Genomic DNA, 17,643 nt, shown 5'->3' on the forward strand with positions numbered 1-17,643 from the left:
TCAACAGTGCATTCAGTTAAAGACAGAAAGCTTTTCAAGTATTGCTGTACTTACCAGACAAAAGAGAGCAGGTGAACCCCCTACCCCCAACTTCCCACCCCCTCGGTCACCAGTCCCTCACACCTACAAGACCAGGTTCTGGTTCTTCTTTCTCCTGGCTCACTGCTGCTCTGGGTATGGTTTTAAAAGGAAAAAGCTCAGTGAGAAAACTAGAAGATTTGGCAGTAGTAATCTTTTTTGAGATTCTATCCTGGGCTAGGCTCAGGGCTAACCGCAACGTGGAAAAGCCATATCATCTGTTTGGGGTTCTGTATTCTGCACTGGCTGAACTCATGGCTATCGGTTCCTGAGTGATGTGATGTAGATGAGGGGCATGTTGTCAGGAACAAGTTGTCTCTTCAACTTTGTTCATGTCGTTTTGGGTTTTTTTTTTTTTACCCCTGATTAAAAATTCATCCTACCTGGATCTTTACAATTAATCTCCCTGCATTTATGGTTTGATGTAAGACTTAAAATATGCTGGATGATGCTCCTGCACAGGTGGAGTTATCTTTAAGAGAATAAGCTTTTCCTGTGTTCATTATGAATTATGATGATCCGTCAAGAGAGCAATAAAGTCCAATGGTTAAAAGAAAATCCGTTAAAAACCACCAAAACTTCAAACAGCTTTCCCATGTATGCTTGCCAAATAGGTTAAGCACCCTGCTACCACCATCCCTCATGCTGGGTTCTCCATAGATCTAAGGTAAGCAGGCCTGAGACGTGTCAGGACTGGACTGGGAAAGATGCCAAGGACACACCAGGTGTTTACAGGCAGGAACCTTAATTCAGTTGCAATGATGTCAGAGCTAAATTAGCTTTCAAGTAAGGGTCCAGGACATAGCACCCAACCCAGAAGTGGAAAGTTCGGTAGTGGTGGTGGTGGTGGTGTCTTGCTAAAATCTTGCTTAAGAAAGAAATGCACATTTATTTAACTTCTTGTGGAGGTGAGGTTCAATTTATAAGACGTACAAGCCCCCTTTGAAAACTGTGACTACACTGTGAAATATAAAAAGAACCATAAACAGTATAAACCAAAAGGAAATTAATTCTCACTGAATTGTTATAAAAATATTTTTTTAGTTAATAGAAGTGGCGCATGCTTGTAATCCCAGTGATGGGAGGCCAAAGCCGGAAGATCATAAGTTCAAGGCCACAGTGGGCTGTATGGGAAAACCGTGTGTCAAAATGAAATAAATGAAGTACATAAAAAGAAAAAGAAAGCCTATTAAGTCAAAATACATCTTCTATGATTCATGTTGATAAAACAATCTACTTCTTTATTATTCATTCAAGTGGTTCTGAGCACAAAAGTCTATTTATACTCCCTTCGTGCCTGGGCAGCTCAGACTTCCCTAAAGAGTACTGATCACTGCTCTAGTTTGTTTAGCGTTATGCAGGGGTCAGAGTGTTCATTTGGATCAAATCTCATGACTGCTAGCCTCCTGTTTTCACTATGCTTCTCTCTATGCCTTGAACAGAGGCTTGTGGATGGGGTAGGTGGGACTTTGATTTTAAAAATTAACACATTAAGAAACTGTTGAATTTGAATTAAAAGCAATGATTACTTTCAGCATGATTTATAATGCTCTATACTTATATTCTTATGAATCATATTGAGACTGATTATTAAAATTATAGTTGAAATGTACCTATGTAGATATATCAGCCAGATAAAAATCTTTGGTTGGCTTATTCTTTTCAAATGTCAAATAAAATTAAGCAGTTTACTCAAATCACTTTGAGATTCAACAAAATTGATTTGTTGGGTTTTCTTTTTAAATAATACTTTTCTGTAGAATGAAATTACACCATATTTATGATACTATTCTGTGACGAGTCTTTCTCTGTTCCTCCAGCCAAGCCAGGTCCCAAATAATGACATGGAGACTTACGTTAATTATGAAAGCTCAGCCTATAGCTTATATAGTTAGGCTTGTTCCTAACTAGCTCTTACATCTTAAATTAACCCATATTTTTAAATCTATATTCTACCACATGGCTTTTTACCTTCCTTTCATTTTGTACCTCTGACTTGTTCTGTGTTCCCTGTTATCTCCTTGCATTTCCCTGTGCCTCAATTATCTCTTATTTCCTTTCTCTCTGTCCGGAAGCCCTGCCTATACCCCCTGTCTAGCTATTGACCATTCAGCTCTTTATTAAACCAATCACAGTAATATATCTTCACACAGTCTACAAATATCCCACAACACTATTGTGCCCTTAATTTATACTTGATTAACTGTTTTCCTCCCACTGGCAGGGAAAAACCACAGAATAGGAAACAAAGATGCATATATTAACTTTCATGTTTAGAGCATGCAGGCAGCTTTGTGGAGACCCGGTTCTAAGAGCTAGAGTGCCACAGCTGGATGATGGTTTTCTGTCCCCACCTTGGGTGATGCTTCTCTGTTTCCCTCAAAGGCATATAAGAATTTTGGTCTTAGTGAAGTACAAAGTCCAGGACATAATAGCAGAAGTAATGGATAGCAAGACAAGGGGGACTTGCGGAGTGCATTTCCTCTTCTTTAGCTTAACTCTAGAAATGGTAAGAAACTACTACTATAAATTGTAAACAAACCATCAGATTTGATTTTAGAGAAACCATTATGGTAGCTATAAGGAGAAGGGCAGCAGTGACCAGAACAATGTCTTTTTGCTAACTTCAGTTCCATACCTTCTGGCATTGAACTGTTGTACCTCAGCTTCCTATGCTACTTAGTATCACTGAGTGCCGAATGATGCTAGGATGCCTTCACTTTGCTGATTTCAGGAGCGTTTTTTTTTTTTTTTTTTTTTTTTTTGGATTTTTCGAGACAGGGTTTCTCTGTGTAGCTTTGCGCCTTTCCTGGAACTCACTTGGTAGTCCAGGCTGGCCTCGAACTCATAGAGATCCTCAGGAGCGTTTTTTATACCTACATTTGCTGGAGTTTTGTTGACCATTGTAAAGAATAGATAAAATACTTGTAGATACTTCTTTGAAAACTATTTTGATAAGCTCTTGGGTACTTGTCCATTCCAAATATTAATGTTAGGTCTAATTTAACAGTGGCCTCTCTGTGTGTGCACCACTCAAACTGTTTTTCTTTTCTTGTACCAAGATAGTGTTTGCTATAAAACGAGTTGCCAAAGGAAAATTTATAGTCAATGGCACGAAGTCATTGTAGGCTTGAGAACAGGTTTAAACAGATATGGCATTTCCTTCCATTATTTTCTGACACTTTCCCCTGATGAGGCGGCTTGGGAAGGTATTTCAGGATGCTTTGTGAATATTTTGAACTACATGTTTGGTATGATACCAAAGTTCATATTCATTGCTCTGCCCTGCTACTCTTAGATCAACTAATGGCAGTTTAATGACATTTTTCATTAAGAAAGTTTCCTGATTACCTGACACTGTCCCATGGAGCCATTGCCCCATTTTCATAGTTAGTCAAGATGTCATATATCTCATGAGGATGTTATCAACCCACAGGAGAGACATTTCCCCCACCTTCTGTGCCTTTATCATTTCAAGGACGGAGGAAAAATATTGTGTGTATCACACCAACTAAAGTGAATAGCTGGCCTGGGGGAGCACCCTCATATCTGACAAATTGGGACTCAAGTTGATGCCACAAGTCAATGGTGCCGAGTGGATAGCCACCGACTACTGAAACTGCGTAGGAGTGGGAGGGGGAAACTCCTTAACCACATGCAGATTTCAATCTAGATGCAGTTCACAGTTGCCTTTGTCATTCTTTCTGTCTTGGTAACAGAGGAAGACACACTCTGCCATATCAAGATCTCTACCCATCCCCATTTGGAGCTAAATCCCGACTTTAATCCGAAGATCAAGGATTATTACTGTGAAGTGCCCTTTGATGTGCTAACAGTGAGGATTGGAGCAGAGACTTCGAAGTGTCAGTGCAAGGTGCACTTGCAAGAGCGGGCAGGACCGAGGTATGGGGATGCGTGCCAGCTGACTTGACTTCTCACCAGAAAGCAGGTGTCTGATCCCACCTTTGACAGTGGTTTAGAAAGCACGGTGCTGTTAAATCTTCCTCTTTCAGGCTTCATGTGCTTAGAAAACACACACAGGTTCTCTACCAATCTACAAAAAAACTCAAGTTCGTCTTTGTAATAATACTGTAACAAGAGAGGGCCTTGATATATAAAATATGAGGGGGAGCCATCAAGAACTCCGCTTCATCTCATCTTCTTGTTCCCAGATTGTTGGAGCTGATGCTTAAAAACATCGACCCCCTTTTACACACAGAAATCTTGCCTCAAAAAACAAACAAAAGAGAGTCTCTATGTTTATAATAAGGGCCATTGTGGTTTTGTATAGAGCTATTGTATTAGAAGTAATCCCCAACCCTGACAGGTGGTTAATAAATATTAGTTTCTTTCCCTCTAGTCATGACTTGTCCTGAAAAATGATCCCTAGTATATAGCAAGGAACTAGGAAAGGAAGATTTTTCATATTTCATATTTCCAGCCTGGTGACAATCTGTGGGGGCAGTACTGCTGACTTCGCTCATCTTGCAGCGTTGATTTGTTTACTTACTTCTTTATTTGTTATTATTTTCTGTAGATGTTTTTGAAAGACTCCAACTCTTTTGTTTGAAAGTTTGAACAGAACCAGAACCTTGTCACATATAGTGTCCATAAAGAGGAAGATACAAGTCCATGTCGTAGGGCAGAGGTTCTCAACCTGTGGGTCTCAACCCCCTTTGGGAATTGAATGACCCTTTCACAGGGGTCACCTAAGACCATTGGAAAACACAGATACTTACATTACAATTCACAACAGTAGCAAAACCACAGTTGTGAAGTAGTGATGTAAATAATGTTATGGTTGGGGGTCATCACAACATGAGGAGCTGTATTAAAGGGTTGCAGCATTAGGAAGGTTGAGAACCACTACTGTAGGGAAAGAATGTGCTTGGCATGATGACATTCCAGTTCAGTGTAAAGAAAGAAGGATTTGAGCTCAGCATACCCCTTCATTAGTAGAGTGCTTGCCTAGCATACAGGAAACCTTGGGTTCAATACTCAGTTGGAGGTCCGTCTGGGATACATGAGACTGTCTGTCAGAAAAAAAGGGTAGAAAGAAGGAAGAGGGAGGAAGGGAAGAAAGGAAAGAAGAAAAGAATGAAATAAGATAGAGAAAGGAAAAGAGGGTTCAGGTTACTCTGATCTGGGTTCTACCCTGGCTCTACCATGTAACTTGAGGTAATTTGACTACCAGTTCTTTTTAAGATTCTCTATATTGCTGGGCATTTATAGTACACACCTTTAATCCCAGGCATGTCTCTTGGGAGGCAGAGGCAGGTGGATCTCTGAGTTTGAGCCAGACTGGTCTACAGAGTGAGTTTCAGGATAGCCAGGGCTACACACAGAAACCTTGCCTCGAAAAACAAACAAACCAAAGAGAGTCTCTATGTTTATACTAAGGGCCATTGTGGTTTTGTATAGAGCTATTGTATTAGAAGTAATCCCCAACCCTGACAGGTGGTTAAATACTAGTTTCTTTCCCTCTAGTCATGACTTGTCCTGAAAAATGATCCCTAGTATAGCAAGGAACTAGGAAAGGAAGATTTTTCATATTTCATATTTCTTATGAAATTATGCAGCTCTTACATGTTTTAGGCAAGTAACCATCATCATCATCTTCATCATCATCATCCTAAGCAAAATAAATACTGATGTCTGAATCTGTTTGGCCTGAATAATTGCCCCCATCCATATTAAAACTCTTCCATCTCTCACACTCCATCTTCTTCCACTGTCTGCCCTCAGCTTTGCCAACTATCCTCTGGGATTAGGAATGAACAGAATTTCCATGTTCGTGGTGGATGAATCTCCCGCAGAGGGTGACACAGTAACCACATATAAACTCACCATCTATAGAGAAGACCGCCCAAGTCTGCCCTTCTTTGAGGATTTCACAGCATGCGGTTTTGTACAAGTGAGTTAACTGTGCGTTCACACTTGTGTTGAATTGGGAATGATTAGTTAATCTGTTGAGAAGTGCCAAATGCCATTGTTGCACATGAAGTATTGTGCTTCTCTAAGCCATGATAGCTGCAGCAGTCGGAGCCCAGGTCAGGTATCTGAAGCCCCTCCTTCCATGTGGTGGCCACACTCTGTGCTCACTGGGCTCAGGGGTTCATCACGGTTACTATTTAACATTGTTGAGCAATGGCAGCTATGGATTTGGTTTTGCATTGCCCATTTAAACTTTCTTGTTTTTCTTGGATTTGTCCCTAGATCTCCTTTTGAAATTTTAAACTGGATCCAGTGGAATTTATTGGAGAGAGAGAAAGAGAGAGAGAGAGAGAGAGAGAGAGAGAGAGAGAGAGAGAGAGAGAGAGAGAGAGAGAAACTTACGAAATGAAATTTGCTTGGCATAGATGTATTTCTCATTTATGTCTCAGACCTTAATCACTTCTCAAGGCTGTGGCTTCTCCTTTGAGAAACACATTCTATTTTGTAGCCTTACTGGTTAGGGAGGAGAATTTCTATTACCCTCTGACTTTGTCTTTTCGTCAGCTTTTCCTTACAGTTTCTTTTCCTTAAAGAAGTATAGTACATACATAACCATCTACATCATCTCATACCATGCAAACAGATGATGACAGACAAGTAGGAGCTAGAACTCTGAGCATGTATTTCCTAATTCATTCAGAAAGTATAATCACAAATATACTCACACAGTGTCAAAAGGATGTGCTCGTTATCAGGAGCTTTGCAGTAGAGAGGATCAAACAGGATTATGACCCTCCGGGCCTTCGTGGATGGGAAGAACCCCACAATTGTTTATATATTCATTTAGTGGCCAGACACTACAGTCCTTCCCTTCTCCCTCATCTGTTACCAAGAGCTTAATACCACTTCATAAGGTTATTCATTTCATAGATTTTTTTTCCTAAGGAAATATAAATCTCAACCTCAGGAATTCTCATAAAATCAGAGGGAATTCTACATTGTAAAGAGTATTGTAAAGCAAAGCAAACGATTGAAAGTTATCAGTCCATTTTTGTACAAAGAAGGGAAACCAGGTGACTCTTCGGAAGCCCACGTCTGTTTTAGTGCATGTGACGCTGTCCTTCCCTGATACTCCCTTCCTCCTCTCTAACGCCTGCACGTACACATATGTAAAAACCTTTGTTATTTTTAGTTTATTTCTTTCATTTAAATTCTATTTCGTATAATATATTTTGGTCATGGTTTTCCCTTCCAATATTTTCTTTATTAACCCCAGTTTGTTCCATCAGAGAGAAGCCAAACATATAAAGACACATTGTGTCTGTTTAATAGATGTTTAAAAGCAGGTAAAATTAACATGATTATAGAGACCAGAACAGTTGTTATCTGGGAGCTATCAATGCCCATATTCATGAAGGGACTCTTTGAGGAAATGCCTTATATCTTAATCTGGGTGATGGCTACTTATATGAACAAGTGATATATAGATATATGAACACTGTGCCCTTGAAACTTATATAATTTACTATATACTATCTATGTAATATAGAAAATACATATGAAATAGTTGGACAAGTTTTCATATAAATTTTAGTTCAGTAAAATAAGAAAAACAATGTTAGAAGGGAAGTTTGTATGATTATTTTCCAAGACATATCTCACTTATCAAATACCATATTGATCAGAAATAAGTTAATTACCGTGCAATTGACATAGAGAATGGATTATACTTATTACTATAACATGAAGAAAAATATTAGAAAATTCTTGTGGGATGACTCTCACAGACGACTGCAGGAAACTATTTCAGTCATTTATGAATCCTTTCCAGGAGTTCTTACTTGAAAGTCTATGTGTGGTCTTCAGTAAGTACTATATTTTATAACATGGAAAGTGTTCAATAGTATTTTAACCGTTCATTTATAAAAATTCTCGAATGAGTGAGTAGAAAAGTGTGGCAAATAATGCAGCTTACTTTCAACGGTTAGCTAGGCCTGAGCTGCCATGTGACCTGCAGGAGGTAGGGTCAGTCTGTGTCACACAGACTCCACCTCCAATTCTACCCAGAAACCCCCTGTGCTGGTTAATTTTTTTCACTGCTGTTACAAAAATACGTGACCAAAAAGCAATTCAGAGAAGAGAGAAAGTTCACTCTGGCTTACAGTTTGAGGGTACACCAGCGTGGCCTGGAAGGTACAGAGGCAGGAGCATGAGGTAGCTGGTCATATTTCCTTTAGAGTCAGGAACCAGTGATGAATGCTGGTGCTCAGCCAAGCTTCTCCTTTAAAAAAAAATTTATATATATATACATATATATATATGTATATATATATATATATTTACAAATTTTTGTTTATTTTTTTAAAGATTTATTTATTTATTATGTATACAGTATTTTGCCTGCATTATGTCTGCACACCAGAAGAGGGCACAAGATCTCATTACAGATGGTTGTGAGCCACCATGTGGTTGCTGGGAATTGAACTCGGGACATCCTGACTGCAGTTTCCCCTTCCTTTTCTCCTCCCATTTCCTCCCCTCCCCTCTCCTCCTCGCTACCCCCACCTCCACCTCCACCTCCCACCTAACCACCCCCCATTCACTCCTCCTCCCTCTCCATTCAGAAGTCGATAAGACCTCCCATGGGTGTCAACAATGCATGGCATATCAAGTTGAGGCAGGACCAAGCTCCTCCCCCTGCATCAAGGCTGGGCGAGGTGATACTCAGCTTCTCCTTCAGTTCAGCTTGGAACCCTGGCTGTGGAATGGTGCCACCCACATTTAAGCTCTGTGTCTTCTCTTCCTAGTTAAACCTCTTTTGAAAAGCCCTCATAAACAATCCCAGGGGTACCACTTTGCAAACAAATCCAAATAATCCAGCAAAATTGACTATGAAGATTACTGCTTAGGGTCATAATCATCTTTAGGCTTCAGTGCTGATAAAATCACAAAGGTTCAGATGCATAGAAAGTGAGAGGGATTGGTTCCTAATCACCAATTCTTAGGTTCTTAAGAATCCGACATAAACTAATAGCAAGGCAGATATATATCACAAAACCTAAAATGTTTACTCTTCCAACCCCGCCCCTTTTCTGCTATTGCATTGTTAGGATTAAAGTCCACAGCACATTATTTTTAAATTATGTTTAATATGTTTAAACAGAAAAATAAACTGTTTAATATCAGTCCCCAAACTTATACATGCAAGCTTAAAAGGGAAGAAATTAAACATTGATCACTTTATTTTCCAGTAAAAAAGGGAAATTGCAACTTCTCCTTGCATTTCAAATTAGATTTTGGTTTATGGTCTCTATTGTTCAGTTTAAAATTAGTGTCTTAGTCCATTCATGTTGCTATAACAAAATGCCTGTAGTTAGTAATTTATAAAGAATAGAAGTTTATTTCTCACAGTTCTGGAGGCTGAGAGTCTCAAAATCACGTCTTTGGAACTCTGTCAAGGCCTCTGGATACTCCCACGGTAGCAGAGGGAAAAAGGGCACAGGCTGTGTTCCATGTGGGGAGGAGCCAAGGAGCAAGACAAGGGCCTCAGCTGTTGATGAGACACTAACCCTTCCACGGGGGCCCCAGTCCTTTTACAAGGACTAAGGCACAGCCTTCATGACAAAAATCCTATCCTAAAAGGTCCCACCTCCCAATACTCTACAGTGGGGCTGTTTTAACACATAAACTTTGGGCGTCATTCAGTTCATAGCAAATACAGAAAGTAACCCACTTTCAAATAACCAGAACAGGACGATTCAATTTGGGTGCCATCAAACCTCTCACTTCTCTTCCCCTTGTTCTCTTCCTTCTGGGAATCAACTATTCACTTTACTGTTTCACCAGAAGATTAACAGGGAAGAGAAAGCAGACCTATAAAGCATACTAGTCGGTTAAAAGCCAGTTACCATGGTATTTTGGTGAATGATAAGATCTTTAAATTATAAGCCATTTTGTGTCCTTTGTATGTCCAAGCATTACTAAATATGTAATTGACCATAATAAACTATTTGAAATTATTTAATATCTTTATTTCAATTATGGTTATGGCAATAGAAACTGTATATAGTTGTCCCAAAGTGGTTTTAGTCATTGTAGGTAAGGAGGGAGATTTTTATATAATTAATATAAATAATTAGATTGGGCCACCTATTTCAACCCCAGCACCACTGACATTTGGATATGGACAATTTGCAAGAAAGCTCTCTCTGAACATTATTGTGGACCCCTTCTGAAAGTGGTGACAATATATGTCCCCAGAGATCGCCAGTGTCTCCTTTGGGGAGGCGTCAATACCAATGAAAAGCATGATACTTACAGCAATATGCTTTCTTCCCTGTGTGGCACTATGTTAAACGAGAGTGAAAGGCTTACAAGTATTCCTTCAATGTTGTCTGCTGGAGACTCATTCTCATGTTTCATCATCCTTACATTTTAATTACTTCCTGTTCTGCTCACTAGCTAGTCATCTTTTCTGCCTAGTGTAATTACTACAATCACAAATGTACATTCAATTATAGAAAACATGTTCTTAATGAAACCTAAAACTGTCATGTGACTGACACACTTAGATTGTTACCGCATTGAGATTTATCCATAAATGTGTAAGGCTTCACTGCTAAGAAAAAAAGGTTTAGAAGGTAATAAATAAACTGTTGCCGTGGCTGGAAAATGTCATGTTTGGGAAATAATAAAATATATTTATGTTCTAAGGAAATTGAAATACACATGGAAAAGTATTTCTTTTACTACCTCTTTCCAAATCAAAGTTTTGACATGGATGACAATAACTCCACAGAAATTGATTTGTGTAGTTGGTGTACATTTTGCCCCCAAAGCACTATGTTGGGAGAGAGTCATAAATAAGGTCTTCAGGAAGGTCATACAGCAGAAGCCTAGAGGACCGTGTTCCATGGATGTATTGGCTAGAACCATTTTTATCTTAAAGTGGATTATTATACACAAAGAGGGAAATACTGAGGAAAGAGAAAATAGTATTTGTAAAACCATTCAGCATTTGGCTATGCATTTCATTAACTGGCATATGCTGCTTTATAAAAAGAAAGATTAGCCACTTAGATGCCACACTACTAAATTCTATACAAATGACTCCAATTCAGCGTTTAGAAATGCTTTATAATTCTCTCATTTGCACCCTCCTAGAACCGCAGAGAAATACTATAAAGTAGCTCATAGGGATGCTTGTCTAATGTCTTAGCAAAAATTTATAATAAGAGAATAGGGGTGTATTTTTCAACAATTACTTACAAAATGCCAGTTAGTTTACTGAGTGATTATCCACTAGTTATCTTACCTACTTCGGTCTACCAGTTTCCCCACGATGGCATGCATCCGTGCTACTGTGGCAGACTCTCAACTGTTAATGAGTTCAAAGCACCTGCTCCGCCCTGTGCTCTTCTCACACACTGTGTGCTGGAGGAAAGTCAGCGGGTGCAGAAGAGGCAGCGGCAGAAGCCCTAATGCAGCGTCCGTAGAACTCAGTTATGCGCCAAGCCTTAACCAAGCACCTCGCCATCCTGTTTTATTCACCTGTAACCCTAACCCTGTACAAGAGTAAATTTAAAAAAAAAAACAAACAAACTTCTTTCCGCCTTTTTAGAAAAATATACTGAGAAGCCAAGACTTTAGAAGTGGTTAGAAACCTGGTCCAGGCTTTCTATGTAATCAGTGGCAAGAGTGGGCTTTTGCTACACGTTCTCCTCAACTTCCAGTGGGTTTCCATCCTGTCAAATCCTCCATGCCTTGAAACTACCTTGTGGGAAATTCACTTAGGGGCCAGTGATATGGCTCAGCAGTCAAGCACTTGCTGCCAAGCCTGACGACTTGAGTTTGAGCCCCGGGACCACATAAAGGAAGGAGAGCACCAACTGGCTTCTGTAAGTTGTCCTCTGACCTCTCCACGTGTATTGTGGTGTGTGCCCTCTGCCCTTCCTGCCGCCAGAGTCAAAAAGTAAACCGAAGTTTTCAAATTAATTTAACACACTAACTGCCGGGCATCACAACTTAGTACAGCCTGCTCTAGTAGGCTCAGACATTCGAATGTCATCATAGGCTGGGAAAGTATTGTGTACCCGAGACCTTGTGCCTAACAGAGAGTGAGCCTATTCATTCACTTCACGGTGAAGGATCTGTGATGACCGAACCCATTTTATTATTGATGACTCAGGCTTTATTAAGAACTCTTGGCTTGCGGGGCAGTGGTGGCGCATGCCTTTAATCCCAGCACTCGGGAGGCAGAGACAGGTGGATCTTTGTGAGTTCGAGGCCAGCCTGGTCTGCAAAGCTACACAGAGAAACCCTGTCTGGAAAAACTCTTGGTTTAAACACTTATCCTTGCTGGGTTTGCACACTTACATCTGTAGACTGAATGCCCTTTTATGAACTTCCTTCAAAATCCCACATAGTACCAAGGGAAGGACAGAATTCTTTCCATATGCAGTATGTCACCTGGCATTTTGAGTGTGAAGGACTTCTTCGTAGGCAGGAGGCATTTATATATATTCAAGTTATGGCCTTCTCTGCATGGAGTTCAGTTTCTTCAGAAGCATGTGATGATAGGAGGGGTACCCTTTAATTCACAATCTGCTTAGCACTTAAATGGCCATTCTGTGTTGGTGAAAGAGTGATGTCACTCACCCAATGCATAACATATGGTCAGATGAATTAGTATTTAAATCAAATCTTTTGCTTGCCACATCTGTTCTATGTGTCTTCCTGAGCCACATCTGCTTCCATTATTAGAAACAAACTTGTTTCTCTGTTAGCCTAGGAGGTCCATTGCCATGTGGAAGAAAGTAGATCTCCCTTACTTCCAATGTGATGTGTGAGAGACTCTTCCTGGGAACACACAACACACACATCTCTCACTCTAGAGAGTGATCCCACAACAGACCAAAGTAATGATGGCAACCAAGTCCAACATGTACTACCAGGAGCAGGGATGACTCAAAAGCAGGTGCATCACCAAGAAGCCCATCTGAACCAGGGGCAACATCTCAGAAAGCGGCAACCTGGGTGCTCTCTGCACAACCTGCAGGCAGCTCCACAAGTCCTCAAAATCTCTTCTGGGTAGCTCAAAGTCCCCTCACACAGCAGTTGTTTACTCTTCTCATAAAGCCGAGGAGGGACCTTCAAGAATATCCCCAGTTGCTGCTTTTCTGGAAGGCATCTTGTCTACCTCCCGAGTGTCATAAGCCTCCCTCTCCGTCCTGAAAGGAGTGTATCAGTCAGAAAAATCTGGGCATGACAGTTGCATCTAGAATGAAAATTTCTATTTTATTTCCTCGGTTTGCTTGAAGGGTTTGCTCTAGCAGTCTGAGGACTTGTGCTCTGATTTCTAAGCTGGACGAAGAAATAGAAAAGAACTTGAGGGAAGGGGTGCTCTTTTTGTTGTTGTTTCCATTTGTGTCTCTAAAAACACTCTGGAGTAATATGGCATTCGAAACTTTGAAGGATACCATAGCAAAAGAGAAGTATACAAGAGGGTCTCTTCAATAACTTCAAATCCCAGCTCCCACTTTGTGCCAGATTTAATTGCTCAGAAGGGTCCCCAGCATTTTTATCTCATATTTTCCACATCCTTTTCTGTTTCTAAAGTACAAAGGAACTCTGCCAAAGGTTTTCACCAGGAAAGGGACCAAACCAACAGTAGAACATGACTTACTGGAAAGAGCCATGGTAAGCCACACGGTTTGGCTTTCCACAGGACAAGGGAAGCAAAGGATGCCTCTGGGCCAGTGGTCCTTCACTGTCAGGAGCACACAAGGCATGTCTTGGAGTACCTGGTGAAAGTTTTGAACCTCCAACTCAAGAAATGGCATTCATTCCCAAGGCATTATGCTATTTCAAAATTATGAAAACTCCTCGATAAATTCCTCTGTCCTAGAAAGTCAAAATCTAAAGCAGAATAGTCGCAAGTGACAAATATAAGGATAATATCATCTCTTATGTAAATATGTATTATTAACATTCAATTTATTGAGTGCCTACTTTATTCAGAAAGTGAACTATTTACATATAATTGTCTCATTTCTGGCTTGAATATAAAAATAGTATTTATGTGTCTTACTTAGGGTTTCTATTGCTGTTACTAACCACCATGGCCAAAAAACAAGTTGGGGAAGAAAGAGTTTATTTGGCTTACACTTCCACATTGATGTTCACCAATGAAGGAAGTCAGGCCAGGAACTTAAACAGGGCAGGAACCTGGAGGCAGGAGCTGATGCAGAGGCCATGGAGGAGTGCTGCTTACTGGCTTGTTTCCTCTGGCTTGCTCAGCCTGCTTTCTAATAGAACCCAGGACCGCCATCCCAGGGATGGCACTATCCACAATGGGCTGGGCCCTCCTCCATTGATCACTGATTGGGACAATGCCTTGCAGCTGGATCTCATGGAGGCATTCCCTCAACTGAGGCTCCTTCCTCTGTGATGTCTCCAGCTTGTCTCAAAGATGACACACAAAACCAGCCAGTGCACTTTGTCACAACATGGTGCTTTGGAATCCTGTGCAGACCTTTAATGATGTTATGTTTTTCAAAGCAAAATGCTACTAAATGTAATGCTTGCTGGAGAGGCAATCACCTGTAAGGATCTACATAGTCATTGCCCCCTCTCACAGACTCACAAAGTATGTATGAGCTGTAGGTGATGGTGTTCTGAAAACACACACTAACTTATCATCTATCATTAAGGCCATTTATATTGTCATTAGTAAGAGACACAGATGTGCTTTCTTCCAGCAGACTACAATGAATAATTCAATTTTTGTTCAAAGAACACTTGGCCAATGTTTCAATTAGGTAATGCCGAGAAAATTTCCACATGCATTCAACTGTGCTGTTTCCTTCCAAGGGTGTGTGTTGATTGAAAAAGAGTAGAGAATGGAGTCTATCTTGCAGGTGACTTCACTAACTGTGGGGTCCTAGGCCGGTTTGGTTTGTGTTCTGAAAAAACAGAATCAAGATGCTTTCCTCCATCCCTCCATCCCTCCGTCCCTCCGTCCCTCCCTCCCTCTTCCTTTCCTCCCTCATTCCCTCCCTCCTGGCCTTCCCTCTTTCTGTCTTTCTTTTTTTGGAAACAGGGTCTTACTATGCGGAGATCTACCTACCTCTACCTCCCAAGTGCTGAGATTAAAGGCTTGTGCCAGCATGTCCAGTTTTACTTTCTTTTAAAAGTCCTACTAACAGGTCTCATTTCTTTTTCACTCTTACTCCTTTTCTTAGGTAGCACTATGTTTAAAACATTGCTCCTGGACTCAATGTTTGTTCGTTTTTATGCAGTAGTCCTCTGCTTGGACCTTGTTGTTTAACAATGTAGAAAAGATGATATAACCAATTGAGTAGTTTAATAATCCGGAAAAGTAATATTGCATGTAGGATTCTTGACCTGAAACTGTATTTTAAAATGAAGTTCCTCGTGAAATTAAAAGATCTGAGTTTCAGAGGTGTTGAAGCTTCAAGGGAGAGAGGAATCCTATCAAGTGAAATATTAATCCATCTTAAATATTGCTTTTGTTGTTGTTTTTGTTTTTCTTTTCTTTTTTTTTTTTCTTTTTTTGGTTTTTCGAGATAGGGTTTCTCTGTGTAACAGCCCTAGCTGTCCTGGAACTTGAGCTGTAGACCAGGCTGACCTTAAACTCACAGCGATCCACCTGCCTCTGCCTCTGCCTCTGCCTCCCGAGTGCTGGGGTTAAAGGTGTGTGCCACCACTGCCTGCTTTCCATATTGTTATCAAAATACTATGTGTACTGTCTAGAGCTGAGTCACCACTTACTGCCTGTGGGAAAATCTAGATACTTTCCTCATTTGCATATAATGATAGAAACATCAGTCCTAAAGAAATGTCTTAAGGAAAAACTGGGTTAGTATTTGGAGATCTTGGAGCTATGCCTCAGCATAGAAAGAGCTCCTACATTTTTAAAAATATAGGCAAAAATAAGTTTTTAGCTTAATAAAAAGGCATAGTTTTTTTTAAATGATGTCTAGTAAATATCAAAAGTTTTCAACTTGCTTATACTCAAATTTACATGTAAAATGATGTAGCTCAGTTGGTAGAGAGCTTGCTTAGCAAGTGCAAAGCCCTAGGCTCAGTCCCCAGCAGGACATATAAAAACTGCACATGATAGTGCATGCCTGTAATCTAGCACTTGGGGGCTGGAGCAGGAGAATCGCAAGTTCTAGGGCAGCCTGGCCTAGATGAAACCCTGTCAGAGAGAGGGAGAGAGCAAGCAATCATTTTGGGCTGAGGCGATGACTTCTTTGGTAAAGTGCTTGGCAGGCGAGCACTGAGATGAGTTTAGTTCTGCAAGCAGATTTCTGAGAGGGATTTCTTTACTGAACTCAGAAACAAGCTTCACAGACATTATCTGGTAGAGTATACTGTGTTGAGATCCATGTTCTCCACACCATTTCATAAGTAAGCAGTGGAAGATAGCCATGCTACCATTAGCCACAAGATACGGCCGTCATAAAATCCTATTTTCTTTGTACGGACCATCATTTTAAGGTGTTATTGCACAAGTACCTAAACTACTTCATAACTACTAGAAAATGAGGGAACATTTTCACATCATAATTTCAGCCTACACTATATGGCTCTCTCCTGCTTTTTAAAAATAAGAATTTGTTCTAAGTGATTTGGGGGGTATTTCCCAAATGTGAACACATCTTCCCAGACTAGGTGAGTGTAGCCCTAAAGGGTGCTTATAGTGATTATTTCGATCTTATTTCATACTTATTATGTGCTGGGTGCTATTTTAGTTGCCTAAAGTTTATGAACTCAAATTTCAAAATAAAACACAAGGTATGCAATTTCATAATTTTTCCACAGGTACAGAAATGAAGGCTCACAAAACTTGCTGATATCACCTAACTCTTAAGGACAAAGTCTACTTTGAACTAAGAATCTGGTCCCAGAACTACTTCAAAGCTATTTTATTGGCCACAATATGGCATTCTTAAACAAGATCACTAAAACAGACACAAGTTTCCAAAAGACTTTGGACAAATAGTTAATTATTTTTTCTATAAAAGATCATTTTAATTTTTATTACATTTAGAGAGAGAGACAGAGAGAGAGAGAGAGAGAGAGAGAGAGAGAGAGAGAGAGAGAGAGAGAGAGAACTTTGTTGTGCCATTTTATTCCTTCAATCATGTCAGTCCTAGGGATCAAACTCAGGCTTAGTGGCAAACACATTCATATTCTAAGCCAGTGGTTCTCAACATGGGGGTCACAATCCCTTTGGAGTCAAATGGGCCTTTCACAGGGGTCTCATGTCAGGTATCCTACATATCAGATATTTAAATTATAATTTAAACAATAGCAAAATTACAGTTATGAAGTAGCAAGGAAAATAATTTTACGGTTGGGTGCCGCCACAACAGGAGGAACTGGTTTAAAGGGTCACAGCATTAGGAAGGTCGAGAATCACTGCTCTAAGCTATCTTGCTGGCCTTATAAAAGGAAATCTTAAGTCAAGTAGGATATAACCCACTGAACATGTATTCTTAACTCCATGGAAAGATCATGGGACAGGGTCTTGCGGATGGGCTGTGCCGACGAGACCTGTAACCACTACACATAGGAGATGGCCTTGAATGGCTGAAAGTATTA

General features: G+C 40.2%; 1 protein-coding gene across 3 annotated transcripts in view; it reads left to right on the forward strand.

Moving 5' to 3' along the window:
* The window catches only part of Cped1 (cadherin like and PC-esterase domain containing 1), a 274,567-nt gene that overhangs the window by 151,360 nt on the left and 105,564 nt on the right, over window positions 1-17,643 (forward strand). For all 3 annotated transcript variants that reach the window (XM_052721212.1, XM_052721210.1, XM_052721211.1), the window contains 2 exons: window positions 3,798-3,981; window positions 5,824-5,992. In XM_052721212.1, the coding sequence (XP_052577172.1) occupies window positions 3,798-3,981; window positions 5,824-5,992 (353 nt within the window). The remainder of the gene's footprint in view (window positions 1-3,797; window positions 3,982-5,823; window positions 5,993-17,643) is intronic.

The sequence above is a fragment of the Peromyscus californicus genome, unplaced genomic scaffold (genome assembly GCF_007827085.1).
Source record: "Peromyscus californicus insignis strain IS unplaced genomic scaffold, ASM782708v3 Scaffold_6__1_contigs__length_162567912, whole genome shotgun sequence".
NCBI classification, from domain to species: Eukaryota; Metazoa; Chordata; class Mammalia; order Rodentia; family Cricetidae; genus Peromyscus; species Peromyscus californicus.